The sequence below is a fragment of the Helianthus annuus genome, chromosome 5 (genome assembly GCF_002127325.2).
Source record: "Helianthus annuus cultivar XRQ/B chromosome 5, HanXRQr2.0-SUNRISE, whole genome shotgun sequence".
NCBI classification, from domain to species: Eukaryota; Viridiplantae; Streptophyta; class Magnoliopsida; order Asterales; family Asteraceae; genus Helianthus; species Helianthus annuus.
The window spans coordinates 58,752,465-58,765,584 of record NC_035437.2 but is presented as its reverse complement, the minus strand read 5'-3'; the positions used below and the strand labels follow the sequence as shown (position 1 = coordinate 58,765,584).

The 13,120-nt window shown below is 37.1% G+C and overlaps 1 protein-coding gene and 1 long non-coding RNA gene across 6 annotated transcripts; both read left to right on the top strand.

The window, feature by feature from the left end:
- Positions 1 to 1,528: 1,528 nt before the first annotated feature.
- On the top strand, positions 1,529 to 6,728 carry LOC110940459. Of its 4 annotated transcripts, none has more exons than XR_004893121.1 (4): positions 1,530 to 1,944; positions 2,052 to 2,639; positions 3,730 to 3,806; positions 5,282 to 6,728. It is a non-coding gene; the product is annotated as an uncharacterized LOC110940459 (long non-coding RNA). The 4 variants fall into 4 exon arrangements; XR_004893120.1 differs by having other exon boundaries at positions 3,719 to 3,806; XR_002593172.2 differs by lacking the exons at positions 3,730 to 3,806; positions 5,282 to 6,728 and having other exon boundaries at positions 1,529 to 1,944; positions 2,012 to 2,783.
- Positions 6,729 to 7,355: 627 nt separating this feature from the next.
- Positions 7,356 to 12,843, top strand: LOC110940458 (nuclear pore complex protein NUP1). 2 transcript variants are annotated; one of them, XM_022181994.2, is made up of 8 exons: positions 7,356 to 7,730; positions 8,687 to 8,745; positions 9,502 to 9,653; positions 9,758 to 9,893; positions 9,972 to 10,268; positions 10,420 to 10,503; positions 10,583 to 11,079; positions 12,257 to 12,843. In XM_022181994.2, exons 1-7 carry the CDS (start codon positions 7,439 to 7,441, stop codon positions 10,763 to 10,765), a joined length of 1,203 nt encoding a protein of 400 aa, XP_022037686.1. In that variant the 5' UTR covers positions 7,356 to 7,438; the 3' UTR covers positions 10,766 to 11,079; positions 12,257 to 12,843. The 2 variants fall into 2 exon arrangements, with proteins under 2 accessions (XP_022037686.1, XP_022037685.1); XM_022181993.2 differs by having other exon boundaries at positions 12,254 to 12,843.
- The last annotated feature ends 277 nt before the right edge of the window (positions 12,844 to 13,120 follow it).

Here is a 13,120-nt window from a genome sequence, read left to right as displayed (position 1 = left end):
AAGATACCCTCTCCCTCCTAGAGCCAATAGAGGGGTCCCTCCAAAACGGTACTCGCCAGAGAGGGAAACTAGAACCTCAAGGTATCCTGTAGCTAATTTAGTTAACGAGAACTTATCTAACAGTGCGAAAGCATTTGTCACCTCTCTATACTCCGAACAAATACCTGGCTCTGTAAAGGAAGCGCAAGGTAAGAAGAACTGGAAAGAAGCAATGGAAACATAGATGCAAGCTCTTATAAAAAACAATACGTGGGAAAAGTGCATTCTCCCAAAAGGAAAGAAAACAGTTGGCTGCCGTTGGGTGTATTCAATTAAGTACAAACCGGATGGTTCTATTGGAAGATACAAAGCTCGACTTGTAGCTAAAGGGTACACTCAGACGTATGGGATCGATTACTCTGAGACGTTTTCTCTGGTTGCAAAAATGGACACCATCAGAGTCCTCTTCTCCTTAGCAGCCAATAAGAATTGGCCTCTCCATCAGTTTGATGTTACCAATGCATTTCTCCATGGAGACCTAGCAGAAGAAGTCTACATGAAAGCACCTCCAGGTTTTTCAGGGGGTTTTAAATGTGACAACCGGTAATTAACAACTTCTAATTATGCGATTAACAAACGTTTAAGGCGATAATAAATAGTTTTTAAGACGTAAATAAACTTAATTAGGCCTTTGGAGTGTCTAGGAATGCCTAATCGGCTTTACAGCGCGTGTACGACGATCTGTGGAGAAACCGTTGAATATTAAATGATAACGAATCGAAACCGAACAAAATACTAACAACGCCGACAAATATTAGATTTTTACGATGTTTTTAGCTTCGTAATTAATTTTTAATATCCGTAGTCGAAACAGGATCGAAAAACGGATTAAAACGATCAATGCCGTATTTTACGCGATCTTTAATTAAACAAACGAATGAAGGCGTCAAACGCCAACTATCGACCATATCTTACGCGACATGATACTGGAATTTTATTTTACGACGACACATGATGTTCGGGCTTGAATAACGGGCCTCGTAAGAAATTACGGGCCACTTAAACGCGGGATTGGGCTTGTGGGCCTTGGGCCCAAGCCCAAAGCTCACTAACTAACCCTAGTATATATTTGTAGTGATGAAACTTATTCACAATTGAAACCTAAAAATCACACACGCACACACATCTGCTTTTCCTTCTCCTTCCCAAACCCACTCCCTAAAAACCTAGATATAAGAGCATTCTCATCCAAACCACCAAAATATGTGTGGGGGGTTTTTAAAATATAAGAAGTAAAAAAAGTGGTTGTGAGTGGAGGAGAGAGAAAATGTTACTGTTCATCTGTATATTGGGGGGGGACACTGTTCACCCCCTATACTTTTTTAAAATATATTGAAAGTGGTTGTGAGTGTAGGAGAGAGAAAATGTAATATATATTGAAAAGGAGAGAGAAAAAGTATTTGTTTTTAGTGGAAATATATTGATATAGGAGTTGTTTTTTAGTAGAATGTATGTATATTTTTAGTGGATTGGATGTGAATGCTCTAAATGAGTTACCAAACCTTATCTCCATTTTGAAATCCCCAGACCTAAAGAAAACCAAACACGCACGTCATCTTCTCCATCTATTCTCTGCTTTTCTTTGGAGAAACCCTAGAAAACCACTCAAACGCATTACGCATCTACAGACCCTGTAATCTCTCCCTCTTTTTCTACCATAAACATCGATCGGAACCGGGTTTGGCCGGAGCTCTGGCGACCTGTGTTTGCCGGCGATGTCACACCACACACAAACCCCCCTCGTTTTCTTCGGTCAAAAAGACACCACCACCCGACGGTGGCGGTGAGCGGCGGTTGCGGAGAAAGAGAGAATAGATTGAGAGACAAGCAGACCAGAGAAGGAAGAGGGCTGCGACGGCAGTTGTGTCGCTCCGACGAGACTCATCGGCGACCGCAGTTTTGCCGGTAAACCTCACCACACTCCCTTTTCTTTTGATATATATATATTTTTTTAATCTGAGTGTACCGGCAGTTAATGTCTGCGATTTTCCGATGTTGATGATAAAATGAAGATGATAGTGAAGATCTGTTGATGATGGTGCTGTCGGACGTAGCTGGGCGGAAAAACGAAGCCACTGGCGGCAGCCGGCAACGGTAATGGTGGTGATTTTATATTCAGTTGTTTTGATTTTTGGCTCAGGTTTCGTTATTCCAGTTTGGGTTCACGTCAGCAGGTTCCGGGTCAGATTCAACAAGTTCGGGTTCGGTCAAAGCAGGTTAAAACTGGTCAAACACCAGTTTCAAGTGCTTCGGGTTAACTTTTGTTCAAACTTAGTACACAATTCAGATTAGCCGTTCGGGTTTTTACGGATCAAGTCTCGGGTTTGGTCAGCAGGTCAACCGGTCAAACCCGGTCGAACCGAGTCGACTCGGTCAACACCCTAGTCAACTCGGGTCAACAACAGGTCAAGCATGGTCAACAGTCAACAGTTCAGTTTCGGGTCAACCACAGTTCGGTTCATGGTTCGGTTCTGATTTGAGGAGATTCGGGACAAATCTGGTACGGATTTCAGGTTCGGGACTGTTACGGTTCTGGTCAACGTTAGTCAAACGTCATGTTCGGGTCAACAGGTCAATGCCCGGTCAACACGAAGGACCCGGTAAAGTTATAAGTGTAGCGAATTAGTTTACGTTAGATTTTATATAGTTAAACACGGAACCGAGCTCGACCGGTACCTTTTAGTGTTTATCTACATTTTATTTGGTCGAAAATTTATTATATATTGATTGGGTTGATTGAGTTATTATTGAGTTTAACAAGATACGACAACTTATATTGTCGGGTTATTCCAAAAACAGAGGAAATCCTGTCCGTTTTTTTATCCGATATACGAAACCCTTACAATTCCTAAACAACGGTAAGGTATATTCTTTTTCAAAAGAAATATAAAGTGTATTGATTATTTTGGCAATGTTTTCCGACTCACAAAACAAATTTATAACGCCTTGTAAACTGGAATACGTTTGTAAAATGAATATAATTAGTTATCTATATCCTTTTCAAGCGATGAAGTTTCAAAAACTTATATACAATAACTATAATAGTCGATGTTCATTTCAAGCATTGTAGATACGAATGTTTAAGTCACACATCGACTTCGTACAGTTTTCTGAAATAATTATAACGTTTTATATTTATTTCAAACGCCGACTTTAAACTTTCTAACGAACTAAATATAGTTTTTATATTTATTTCAAACGTTTAGTATTCGGAAATATTATGAAGTAAATATAATTATTTATATTACCTTCAACTATGTAGAGTCCGAATATTCTTACAAAACGACTACAAATGTGTGAAGTTATTTAAAACAACAAGCTTTCGATTAATAGATACATATGTATATATTTTCATTTATTTCCATCTTACGACAACTGCGACGACACAAACCACTATCCACCTACGTATTTCTATTAGCGACAACTAAAATGACGCCATAAGTATATTTATATTTAAATATATAAATCTATACATATTCTAAACCACTCAAAAACTAAGTCGTATTCGAGACTTAGATTTATCCCGAATATAAACGGGATCAAATAACCATCGATCGGTTATTCTAAGTCAAACTAACAACATATTCATAGAGTCGTTTTATTTACGACTCGGTAGAGCTCGGACACGTAGTTTAACTAAGTCGTTTAAATAAGAAACTGATAAGTTATTCCTTGTTAGGAATACTATAGTTGCACGCTAGCTAAGTCACGTCCTTGGAACGACGCTTCGGAATCACGCTAGGCTAGCTTTGCACAGGAATATCCAGGTGAGTTCATAACCCCCATTTTTTGTTACTGTTTTACATTTTTATAAATGTTTTCGGGGGTGGAAAGACATGCAAGTTTTGCAAAAATAAACAACTTTTCGATGAACGAAAACTCATATTTCTAAACCGTGTTGCGAATGAATTTCAAGGAACTTAAATGGTTTACGAATGATTTCGATCAAACATACCGGTTTTACAAAACGCGCGCATATTTACGAAACGTGCATGATTTTCTAATGGGTACGGGCGACACAGTCGAGGTGATTCGACACAGTTGAGGTGATTCGACACAGTCGATGTGATTCACACAGTCGAGGTGATTCGACACAGTCGAGGTGATTCACACAGTCGAGGTGATTCGACTCAGTCGAGGCGATTCGACACTAAAAACCGTCTACACACAGTGGCGGATCTAGGATTCCGACCAAGCAGGAACGTTTTATAAATAGGCGGTAACGAAATCGAAAAAACATTAAATTTTTCCAAAATTTACACTAAAAACGTCAAAAATTTTCCGACCAAGCGGTAGCGGGCGCTCCCCCTTGTATACAAATACATCCGCCCCTGTCTACACAGGTTGAGTACTTCCTATGTCGCTGCATACGTTAATGTCCTCGCGAAACATTAACGATCAACCTGGTCATAGACGCTTTACATACCCATTTACAACACTAAAACTTTCATATATTCATAAGATTCATTTGATGGAAACTCACAAATACATGAATTACAAACTTTGGTAACGTTTTTCAAGTTATACCTAAGTAAGAGGAAGCGCTGATCCTGCTTACAAAGGTTCGTTTGGGCTCGGCCCATGTTGGGGCACTACATCTGTTGATTCCGTCTAGGTGTCTAGGATCAGGTCTTTCATCATATTGTATAGCATAGGGCACGTTATACGAGAAAACAGATGTTTGTATAGGTTTTAGAAGCTAGGGTCGCTCATATGGACATAGGATGTTGGATCGCCTTTGTGTCATGTGTGAACCGCTTTTATGGTCAAGCCTGGACCGCTCATGTGTCACATGTCCACATGAGCGGACCCAGAACATTATATATAGGGGTCTGTTAGGGCGATCCAAGTAGTGAAGTCTTGTATTCCACGCCGAAGCTCTGCCGGTGTGACGATTGATCTGTAAATCGTTGAATATCAGTAAAACAAGCAGGTAGAAGGAAGAACAAGCTATATCTACTTACGTTTCTTATTATTCCGCATCTGAAACGCAAGAGACAACCTCTGAACGACTCGTTCGGGTCAGCATACGATCCTACAGCCCATAATCTCTTGTGCAATGCACAAAGACTATTGTGGGCTAGACTCACAGTTTTTCATATATCATGCCAAGAAAATAATTTTACTATATTTTCTCAAAAACTTTAAAACCGGTTATCAAAAAGATTTATTTTAAATCTTTTCAAGACAAACTATGAACTCGCTCAACTTTATGTTGACTTTTTCGCATGTTCTTTCTCAGGTTGCATTTTCAAAACTATGGAACGGTTGGAATAGGAGAACCCATGGGAATTCGAATACTTAGCGGCGTTCATTTTCTAGAAGTCTTAGCTTATTTGTTTCCGCTGTGCAATGAAGATACCGGTCCAGTCACGCCAGCTCTGATAATTTCGGGGTGTGACATTAAAGATGGGGAAGTTTGTCGTTTGAAAAAATCTCTATGCGGGCTAAAACAGTCACCTCAGGCCTGGTTTGGAAAGTTCACCTCGGCCATGAAAGAATACGGGTATTACCAAAGTAACGCTGATCATACCCTATTCCTTAAAAGAAGAAACGACCTCGTAACTTGCCTGATCATATATGTAGACGACATGATTATCACCAGAAATGACGTGGAAGAGATAGCACGACTGGAAAAGAATTTGTTTTCAAAGTTTGAAATGAAAGACCTTGGGAATCTCAAGTATTTCCTCGGAATAGAAGTTCTCGGGTCTAAACGGGGGATTTTCATCTGCCAAAAGAAGTATGTCCTTGACCTCCTAGTGGAAACTGGTTTGATTGATTGTAAACTCGCAGATACGCCAATGGTGGTGAACCACAATCTTCACATGGAACTTAATGGCGAGCTTGCAGACAAAGAAAGGTATCAACGGCTCGTGGGCAAGTTAATTTATCTCTCTCACACTCGCCCTGATATAGCTTATGCTGTTGGAGTGGTAAGTCAGTTTATGCACCAACCGCAAGTTGATCACATGGAAGCTTCTCAGAGAATTCTAAGGTATCTAAAGGGAACCGCAGACCATGGAGTGTTGTTCAAAGCAAATGGACATTTAAATGTTGAGCTCTACACTGACGCCGAATAGGCAGGAGATAAGGGAAATCGAAGGTCAACATCAGGGTACTTCTCCTTGGTTGGTGGAAACCTTGTTACCTGGAGGAGTAAGAAACAGAAGGTGGTCGCTCTGTCGAGTGTAGAAGTAGAGTTCAGAGGCGTAACTCGAGGGTTAAGCGAAGTTCTTTGGATCAGGAAACTTCTAGAAGACATTGGTTTCTTCCAAAGGGCAGAACCTAGTAAAATTATGTGCGACAATACAACTGCAATACAAATCTCAGAAAATCCAGTTCAGCATGATCGAACAAAACACGTGGAGGTAGATCGACATTGCATCAAGGAAAAACTGGAGGAAAGGATCATAGATCTCCCGTATATATCATCAAAAGATCAACTCGCAAATATTCTCACAAAAGCAATCAACGGAAACGCTTTCAGTAGCTGTTTGAGCAAGTTAAGTATTGGAGATCCCACTACTCAACTTGAGGGGGAGTGTCGGAAAGAAGCAAACAAATAGTATAGGGGCTAGTGTGTAATATGGTGGTCTATATAAACACCATCTTTGTGTAATAGGATTGTACAATACAATTTTTCAATACAATTCAAACCCAAATATGAGATTATTCTATATACCAAACAACAGTGACGACACCACCAAGTAAAGCACTAAAACGAAGATTTAACTTGTGTGTACCTTTTGTTGTTCAGTATCAAACTATGCAAACACTAAATCCACAAACCAAACATGTGACGCATGATATCTCAATAACATCATATATTAGATAGTGATTAACAGTTTACAAATACTTTCAATTTTGTATACTATTTAGTGTTTTAAAGTTTTTGGATGATATGGTATGATTCAAGTCGAACATATTTCGTTAGGTGATTATTGTTTTTCCAATTGGTCAACAATGAATGCAAGGTTATTAGTTACGAAGCTCTAAAAAACAGAAGTATTAGAGTAATAAGTTTTCTATTTATATTTCAAACCACAAACGTATTTCCTTCATTTACTTATCTTTTTGGTTATTCTAAATCTATAGTAGATTAGTTTGTTGTATTTTCATCGTGAACTCCAGATTTCCATAATAAATTTATGAGTACAAATTCTTTATAATTAGCATAAAGGTACCTTTTGTTTCAAACAATAAAAAACATATCATTGTTCAACATCTTCAAATTCACGGATATTAGCACTAATTTGAATTTGAATAAAAAAGATAAAATATCCCGATTTAAGATGGATAACTTATAACTATTATGATTCCCAGAACACAAAGCACGCGAAACTGCAAGTTTAAATATCAAAAAGTAATGAATCCACTTGGTTAAAACAAAACAGAGATGGAGAACAATACGCCGTCCTCCTCGGCGCCACCGATCTCCGCCGGTACCGGCGGTAAATTCCGAAAACCTCCGGTATCAAGGAACCGTCCGTCAACTCCTTACGACCGTCCTCCGTCACTGCCTACTGCTAGTTACAAATCGAACGACGATGACGGTGGTGGTTGGTTGTCGAAGCTTGTTGTCACTCCTGCTCGCCGTTTCATTGCCAGTAGCGCCACCAGAATACTTCCGGCCTTGTTTTCTAAATCGGAACCTTCAGTTGCCGACGAGTATGACTATGATTCGTCTGGTGAGTCACATTGATTGTTAAGTTTGTGTTTTGAGTTGAATTAGGGTTTAGATTCTAGTTGATATGAATATTGTAGATTTAAATAGGCCTACGAACAGAATGTTATGTCTTTATAGTTATGTTCATTTGTGTTCGTGGGCAGGAGGAGCATGCTCATTTTTATAATGAACAAACATGAAGAAAAAACTTAGTTCAATTATGTGTTTATGTGCGAGTTCGGTTAAAATTAAATGAACGAACGCAACGGTTCGTTTACAGGCCTAAATGTAAATTCCGCAATTACATTGAAGAAAATGTTTTTATTATGAGTTATAGCATTTGTAAGTACCTCCATTGAGTAGTTCAACAGGTTGATTCTGTGTAATAAATAATTGATGAATTGGAATAATATTACACGCTTTCGATTTTATCAGCTGGTTCATGAAAGAAACAATGGAGGATTAAAAGTTTGTTAATCGTTGGTTATATCTTAAATGTGATCAAACATCTTGCACTAAAGGAAACTGGCAAATTTTGTATTTATGGCTAATCAATGATTGGTTTCATATGTTGTGAAATAAATTACAGCACCCGAAGTTAGTGAATCTATCATTTTAAATGGGGTAATATATGGTAAAACTTCAATGACAGCTATGGTGTAGAACCTGAAAGATACTCATTTAATTAACTTCACCTATTGAGAATTGAGATAGAAGTAAGGCTGTGAAACTGGCAATCATTTCCTATAGGATAATATAAGATTTTTTTTATTTAACCTCTTTAGGACGTTTTAATAGGAAAACTGTATTGAATCGAGCATACATTGAAACCCAAGACAGGGTCATTGGCTCATTATGATCACGAGCCATTTAACATTAAGATGTCAACTGAAAGTACTATGAGGCATGTTCATGAATTTTCTTGGTTATATACCTTATATGCCATTTGCTAATACAAGCAGTGTCTATATTGAGCAGATGATGAAGATGTAGATGAAACTGTAAATGCACTTGGTGATGCTAAACCTACTTTGGAGGCAAGTCATGCTTTTCTTTTATGCTTGGACATCTACATATCTAAACATTCATGTGTATTTTCAGTTTATAAATTGTAATTTAATGAAATGTTCCTGAAACGACACCCCTAGTCCTAATAAAAAAACTATTTGCTATGGTCCTCCATTTGCAATTTTTTTTCTTGACTAGCAGACCTTAAGATTTGCATATATTTTTCTAGATGAACAATATTAGTAGATAAGAAGTATTAAATGTCATATGCAAGATTTGGAATTTAAAATGTTAATTGATGAAGAGGATTGAATATTTGATGGAAAATTTTGAATACTACATCTGTCGAATAATTGAATTATTGGAGCATATGCATAATTGACAAAAGTTGTTGCTTTACTTTGCAAAATATATTCTATATACATATTACAGTTAAATCATGTGTATCAAAATGGATACTAACTTGTTTTCATGATGGCACCGATGAACAGGAGGTAATTTTCTTCATATATTTTCCAGAATGGAAATGCTACATAATATCCCATTATTCATCCTAAAAAGGAATTAAAGAAATTCTTACACTTGATTTGATGTCTACTCTGCCTTTTCAATAAAAGAAATCTACGTCATCATGATTGAATTTTTACTGTTCGAACCTTATTCGTTTTTATGTTTGACCATGTTGACACATCCTAGAAGGTGAATACTTAAAAGGTGTATCTTGGAAGGAAGTCGATCACTTTACTTTAAAAATTTGTTGAATGATGATTGTCTGTTTTATGCAGCTTGTAATAGCCAGTTCAAGTAGAGATACAGGCCCTAGTAATGAAAGGGATAAATTGAAGGGGATCTCAGATAATGCCAATATTCATCTCGATAAATCTAGTGGTGACATCGATCAAATTGTGAATATGCTAAAAGGGAAACAGTTGACTCGGTAAATTGTTATGTTTAGTTCATGAATTTATGATCTGTAGTTCTGTACAACTCAAGATTTCTTTTTGAACTTTTTTTTCTTCTAAATGTTGAATTATAATGCAGGGATGAAAGCAATCGTTTGATGGAGATATTGAAATCTAAATTGGTTGATGATTCTAATGCTGAGTTGGATCATCAAATCCCGTCTATGGGGAAGCAATATGATGTGGAAACCCCAATGCCTCATTTGCAATCAAATGTTAGTACAAATCTTAACGTATGCTGTTAACCGCTTTTAGCAATTACTGTATTGTTGGTGTAATATTCTTCATTTCAGATACAAGATGAAGTTGCTGCTTCACCAATAGATCTTGCTAAAGCTTATATGGGAAGTCAGGCATCAGAATTAGGTTTTAATACTCACAGTAACGTATCAACAGATCGTAGGGAACATGAACCCAGTAATCTTTTTCCTTCAAAACCACATTCCTTCACACCGTCATCAAAATCATCCACTTGTTGGCCCGGTGCCATGGTACAAGATCACCGTGCTTATTTGACCCCACAAACTCAAAGAAGCAGACATGGGCTTCATAGTTTCCCACGAACGCCGTATTCTAGAACCAAGCCAAAAGTATGTCCATATTTTTTTGTAATCAAGATTCTAGTGTTTAATTTGTTATTTATTATTATTATTATTATTATTATTATTATTATTATTATTATTATTATTATTATTATTATTATTGTTGTTGTTGTTGTTGTTGTTGTTATTTTGTTTACAGCTGAACCAGTTACAAGGGAATACCAGGTCTTCTAATACGTCTCTGACCACATTACAACAATCACACACTCCTAATCCTCGGCAGGTACTTATATATATTACCAAAAGACGTTAAACCTTCTATATTTGAATGATTATGTGATCTTAATTATTTTCAAACACAGATGAAGACAAGTAGTGATGTCACCAATGGTGGGTATGGATCAGTGGGTCCTATTCGTCGTATTCGGAACAAGCTTACCTCTGAACCTCACTCGGAAGGACCTAGAACTTTTTCTTCTGCTCAAATTGCCTCTTCCTCTAATGCTCCTAGAAGCTTTGTGCCTGTATTTAAAAAGAAGTTTTAACTGCTGCCACCCCAAACCTCCATACGGTAGACAAACATGAACGGGCTTTTAAAAATGACGCGAATTTTGCCGGACCGTCTAATGAGATTGTTAGAAAGATATTAGACCAGCTTGATAGACACAAGCCTACCCCTAAAGAAAAGGCAGCTGAATTGAAGCTAGCAACTGAATGGAAAAGATCACCTTCTCAACATAGTAATTCAATAATGCCCAATTTTAAAACTTCAAATGAAGCACCGAAAACATTTACACCAGTTAATGATGCGGGTGCAGGGCCTTCGTTTGGTTTCAAGAATACGGGTGTTACAAATGAGGTACTTATTATTTTCACATCTTCAATTTCTTATCGATCATGTAGCAGTGTTATATCACCACCTATAAATATTGCTTGGTTATTATCGTTTTCTTTTTCATAATCCGTATTATTCGGTTTTGGGTTGTCTTTTTTAAGCCATTATAATTATAATTATAATTATAATTATAAATATATACTAAAAAACAAGTTCTTAGCTACAGGAGAACTTTATCTTATAATGTTAGTATTTTCACTTTGATGTAATAAGATTGAGTGTAAAATTTAGGTGGCCAGGTGGGTACTTGAGTGTGGATTATTTGACTTTTACTAAGCAACTATAATAATAGGATAGTAAAAAATATATTTTTAATAATACGTGTTATTTCTATTTTAGTAACATTGTGAAATATTAAACGTCAATAATATATTAATACTGGGATCAATTTTAAAATTTGTTAAAATACAAATACTTCTCAAATTTATTCAATATTATTGAAATTTATATATCTGTAATCGGTATGTTAGTATTTTCTACATTCAGAAAATCAGAAAACAAAAACAATTGTTATTAATATTACAAGCAGGCTGTGTAAACACATGGTACTTTTGTTATATGTTATTTCTATGTATATGTAATTATAGAGTTGTCCTTTACACGCGTTGATTTCGTTTTAGCTATATGACGACTATGTTATTTGAGTTTTCTCTTCTGTTTGCTATAGTGGGTGCACCGAAATGCAATATTGACCGAGTCTTCGCTGCCACGCCCACTGCAGTGCGCGGGCCAAAGTGCTAGTTTAATAAACAAGTTGTGTTCACGTTGACCTGTCTAACCAGTTTAATTTAATGGGTCGTGTTCGGGTTGAACTATATAACACGCTTGTAATAGGTCAGCCTGCCAACCTGTTTAATTAAACAGGGCAGCCAACCCGTTTTTAACTCATTTGTTATCGTTTTTAACTCATTAGTAACAATCTGCCAACCAGTTTATTAACCGTTTAACATGTCTGCAACTTTTTTACAATCCGTCAACCCGTTTACAACCTGTCAATCTGTTTGACTCGGTTAGAGTAGTCAGGTGTTTGGGTTAGACGATTTTAGGTTTGTGTGGGCTAGGGTTTTACACGTCATCACACTCTTGAGCAGTTTGTTATTTATGCTAGAACTTATTCTATTACTTTGTTTAAAAACAGAAGTCTACAGCCACCAACTTCAACGAAAAAGAAAAAAGTCAACCATGGTCATTTGGCAACCAAATCAACGGTCAGGATCTCTCTAGGAAGAGGCCATCTCAACCTATCTTGAAGCCCATTTCCTTCAAGAGGCCAGACCCACAACATGTTATATCATCTGATAATGGCCCTGGGTTCACCTTCCCTTTCACTGTCAATGCCAGCTCAACATCAGAGCCGCTTACACCATCCATTATGCCGTCTTTCCCACCAACTGCAGCAGCTCCCCAGTCGAATGAAATGCATGTTATACCGACTTACAGTTTTGGAACAAAGAACTCGGGTGAACGTGTTGTTTTCAGTTTCCCCTCTACGAGCAGTGCTCCTGTTGACGATGGTGCGTCTAATCTTAAGTTCAACTTTGGGTCGGATAAGAAGAGCGTATCTTTTGGTTCGATAGGCAGTGATGCCATTGTTAGGTAGTCTAGCAAGTGTTGGTTTTTCTTATCTTTCATAGTGTCCGATTGATTATTTCTTACGATGGGTTATGTTTGATGGGGCGGTTTGGTTTCATCGCAAGTATAATAGTAGAGACTCTTATCGTTGGTAAATATGCATTTATTTAAATGATATAAAACAGGAAATCCAGTTGTCGTTAGTTTTTGTTGTGTAAAACTTGTTCTAGAAAAATTTTAAAAGAATATTACACAATAAACACTAGAAATTTATTTGTTTTAATTTTAGCGTAGTGTAGTTAAATTATATAGCATGACGTTTTTTAAAGCGTTAGACATTAGATTAATATTTTCTTGAAAGTTAGTAATGATATTTGTTGAAAGTATTTCGTATGATAAGTCATTACTAACAGAACTTTCAACTGATTGATGG